The sequence below is a fragment of the Malurus melanocephalus genome, unplaced genomic scaffold (genome assembly GCF_030028575.1).
Source record: "Malurus melanocephalus ecotype Western Australia unplaced genomic scaffold, MMel_1.1 scaffold_1216, whole genome shotgun sequence".
NCBI classification, from domain to species: domain Eukaryota; kingdom Metazoa; phylum Chordata; class Aves; order Passeriformes; family Maluridae; genus Malurus; species Malurus melanocephalus.
The window spans coordinates 61017-64621 of NW_026624448.1; the positions used below are offsets into that span (position 1 = coordinate 61017).

Consider the following 3605-nt stretch of genomic DNA (forward strand, 5'->3'; position numbering starts at 1 on the left):
TCTGACACAGACACATCCTGACCAGGAGAGCTCCAGGGATCCCCTCCAGCTAAAGAACCCGCCTCAGGACCTGCAGACAGTCCCTGCAAACAGTCAGACGCTCAGGACATGGAGGTTTTGCCTCTCCCAAACTGAGTTACCCACATCGAGTGGTGAAACAGCTTTTCAGAAACCTCTGCTGATCTCAAGTTGGGGGTTGGACCAAAATGTGGATGTTCTGCACCAAAGCGCTTTTGATGCATTTTCTGCCCTTTTCTGATGGTGCTCCCACCCTGCTTCAGCCTCTTCTCTGTGTTATGATCCACATCCCACTCCCCAAAAATTATTCAGGTACCTCGTTTCCACCAAGAGCTGGACAGGATCTCCCCGGGTGGGAAATGACCATCCCGGGTGGGAAGTGACCATCCCAAGTGGGAAATGTCCACCCCAATCTCCCTTCCTGCAGCTGCAGGATTTGCCAGTGGAAAATTGAGGCACAAGTGTAGCACATCCCTTTGCTTCTGCCCTGTCAATTCCTTGAAAATTAAATCTTCCCAAGTGCGTTCATTTCCCGTGCCAGGAAGGAAATGCCGCGCGTGTTCTCCTGCCCGGTCCGGAGAGGTCCCAATTACCTGCGTGGCTTCTCCAGTGTTTCACCCCAGGAATTGCTCTCGTGCCAGGGCAGCCTGGAAAGGAGCTGYTGGCATTTCCTGCAGGGGTGAAACAGCTCCAAAATTTCAATCCGCTCCCCCTGGTGCTGTGCAGGAGCACACCAAGGGTCCAGTCATCGACCCCAGGGCCGTTCTCAGCTCACCCGGGCCGACCCCTGTCCTGAGCAGCCYCAACATCCCCGAGGATGTCAGGCAGCAGCAGGGAACTGGCCCAGCAGGATCCTCCATCCTCTCATTAGGCAGCTCTCAGGATAATGCACCGAAATTCTCAGCTGAGAGCTGCAATTTCAGCCGGTGAAAGAATTCCTCCCAAAATTCCTCCCCGGTGCTCCTGCCAGGGTTCAGCCGCCCAAGGCTCTTCCTTACCTTGACCTCCCTCCCTTCCTCTTCCCCTCCCAGAAAATGGTTTCAGCTCAGCGAGGTCTCTTCCTGAGTCCCTGCCTCCCACTCAGCTCCGCCAGCCCAGCTCGGAGCAGTTTCTGCACCAGGCTCTTCCCTTCCACCTCAATCTTCTCTCCCTTGGGTTCATTCTGGGCTCCTTCTCCTTCCAGCACCCTCGGAGGGTCCCACAGCAGCTCCAAACTCTGCTGGGGGAGCCGAGCCGGGGGTTCTGCTCAAGGCCAGGATTGCAAGACCCTGCTGAATCTCAGCTGGACGCCGGGGGAGGCCGCAGGAGGGAAATTTTGGCTTGGGGTGCATCACACCCCGTCCCGGAGCCACCATCCCTCGTGCTGCCCCGTGCTCAGGCAGAGCTGCCCCTGACCCTTCTAATTAAAACATTAATGAAAATAACGCTACTGCTACTAAAAATGAATAAATAAAAGGAGAACTTCCCAAACCTGGAAGCGTCCAAGGACAGGCTGGACRGAGCTCTGGTTTAGGTGGACGTGTCCCTGTCCGTGGCGGGGGGAGGTGGCACCGGGTGATCTTTAAGGTCCTTCCCAACCCCAACCATTCTGTGGTGGCTTTGACAGAGTCACGAGCGGGTGACGGAGCCCCAGACATCCCAAACACCCTCCTCTCTCCCTCCTCACGTGCACATCCCAGAACAAACATCCCCATTTTCCCGACGTTTCCCCAATTTGTTCTGAACACCATTCCAGTGAAACAGCTGGGGTTTGGTTTCGGTTCTCGCACTGATTCAGCACCAACTGCTGCTGAGTCAGTCCCGGAGCATCTCCGTCCAGCAGATACGAGGCCGCATTTTTTGGCTCCCTCGCAAGGTTGTGGGGAGGACAAATTCATCYGAATTCATGAGAGCCCTTTGATTATCTCCGGGCTCAACCGTGACGAGGCAGAACAAAGGTGGTGATCAGCAGTAATGAGGCGAAATGCAAATTCCGGGCGACACATATGACCAAAAAATATGGGTTTGCATGGATAAACAGGGAAGCGAGAATGGTCGATGGCTGTCTCACTTCCAGGAGGGAGGATGGCCGCGAGTATAAAAGGGCTCCGGGCCCAGATCCCTTCATTCGCTCGTCTTCTCCTCCCTTCACCTCTCCTCACTCTCCAGCAGGGTAAGTGGGAACTCCTAACCCTTCTTTTGCCTCCCCAAAGGGAATTTTGGGTGTCTTAGAGAAGCATCCGAGGATGGCTGAGGAGCTGGGATGGGGGCTCAGGGTTGGGGTTTTATGAATCCTGCACGAGGAGTTACGGGGACAAGCTGGAAATGTTCAGGGAGGCTCCGGGAGTGTCAACAGGGCCGTGCAGGATGAGGGACTGGAGAACCTTCCAGAAAGGCCCAGAGTGAGGACTCAGTGCGAGGTTCCTCTTCCTGAGACATCAGGGATGGCTGGAATGAGCCACTGGGAAAAATCCAGCAGCGTTGGGGCCACGATCTACAAACCAGACACCCTTGGGTCCCCCTCCTTGAACCCCCAAATCAGAATGAACACGCAGAGCTCTGAATTAACCCCAAATTCCCAAAATTCCCACCCCACTGACCGCCTCTCTCTGCTCCTCCCAGCTCCACCCTTGAGATGCCCAACGGGTGTTGCGGCGGATGCTGTGGCAACAGCGGCCGGAATTACTCGGTGACCTGCATTAGCAGCCCCCGCTGCTGCAAGACCCCGATGTGCTGCAGCCCCATGCAGTGCTGCAGCCCCTGCTGCATGCCCATGCAGAGCTGCTGCATGCCCACCACCTGCTGCTACACCATCAGCAGCAACAACAACAACAACGGCTGCTGCGGTGGATGCTGTGGTGGCAACTGAGCGCTCCCGGCTCGCCCTGAGCTCGGCTACGGACGTGGACATGGAAAACGCGCTGAATGCTCCTCCTGCTGTGCTCAGACCCTGTAGAAATTCCCTTTTCTGCTGGTTTTTTTTGTGCCCCGAAGCCGCTGCCCAGCGCGTTTCTGGCCCGGCTCTTCCTTCCCCTCTCTCGGTGTGTGGGATGTTTAACGCTGTCTCGCTCTCCCTTCTCTTCCTTTAATCCTCAATTAGCGATGAATCAATAAAATCTGTAAGTTGTGATCCTGCAAGCTGCCGGGTTATGATTATTCATTTGTCTTTAAACGGTAGCTCCGGTCTGGGATGTCGTTAACGTTTGCCTAATTGATTATGGTAATTAATTTCGCATGTTTGTCATTCTGCCGATGACAACGCCCCGGTGGACCTGGTGAACTCCTCGGGCTGGGGGAAAATGGAACTTGCAGGTGTCAAAAATTGTCACCTCAGCAAGGGGAGCTTCGATTTAATTCCATCATTCTCCCTCTGGTTTGAAGATCGAGTTTGCAACCAAAGCATCTCCGTGATCCCAAAGCCAAAGCTGAAGAGCTTTTTCTTTTTTTTTTCCTGATGGGAATCCTCCCAGAGAATTTGCTGAGTTTTAAAGGASGGTTCTAAAAAGGATTAAATAGAGCAGCGAGGTCTGCTCGGAGGGAGGGAATCACCGGAATTTTTGAGGCCATGGAATCACAGGATTGTTCAGGTTGGAAGGGACCTTAAAGCT

At 54.4% G+C, this 3605-nt stretch overlaps 1 protein-coding gene across 1 annotated transcript; it reads left to right on the plus strand.

Moving 5' to 3' along the window:
• Positions 1-2033: 2033 nt before the first annotated feature.
• On the plus strand, positions 2034-3135 carry LOC130586589 (keratin-associated protein 10-6-like). The gene is made up of 2 exons (XM_057387442.1): positions 2034-2170; positions 2620-3135. Exons 1-2 carry the CDS (start codon positions 2049-2051, stop codon positions 2864-2866), a joined length of 369 nt encoding a protein of 122 aa, XP_057243425.1. The 5' UTR covers positions 2034-2048; the 3' UTR covers positions 2867-3135.
• The last annotated feature ends 470 nt before the right edge of the window (positions 3136-3605 follow it).

Bases quoted from the DNA above. Each gene is read 5' to 3' on its own strand.
- LOC130586589 (XM_057387442.1), top strand. From the start codon at position 2,049: ATGGTCGATGGCTGTCTCACTTCCAGGAGGGAGGATGGCCGCGAGTAT. The intron at 2,171-2,619 runs GTAAGTGGGAAC...TGCTCCTCCCAG, and splicing joins TCTCCTCACTCTCCAGCAGG to CTCCACCCTTGAGATGCCCA.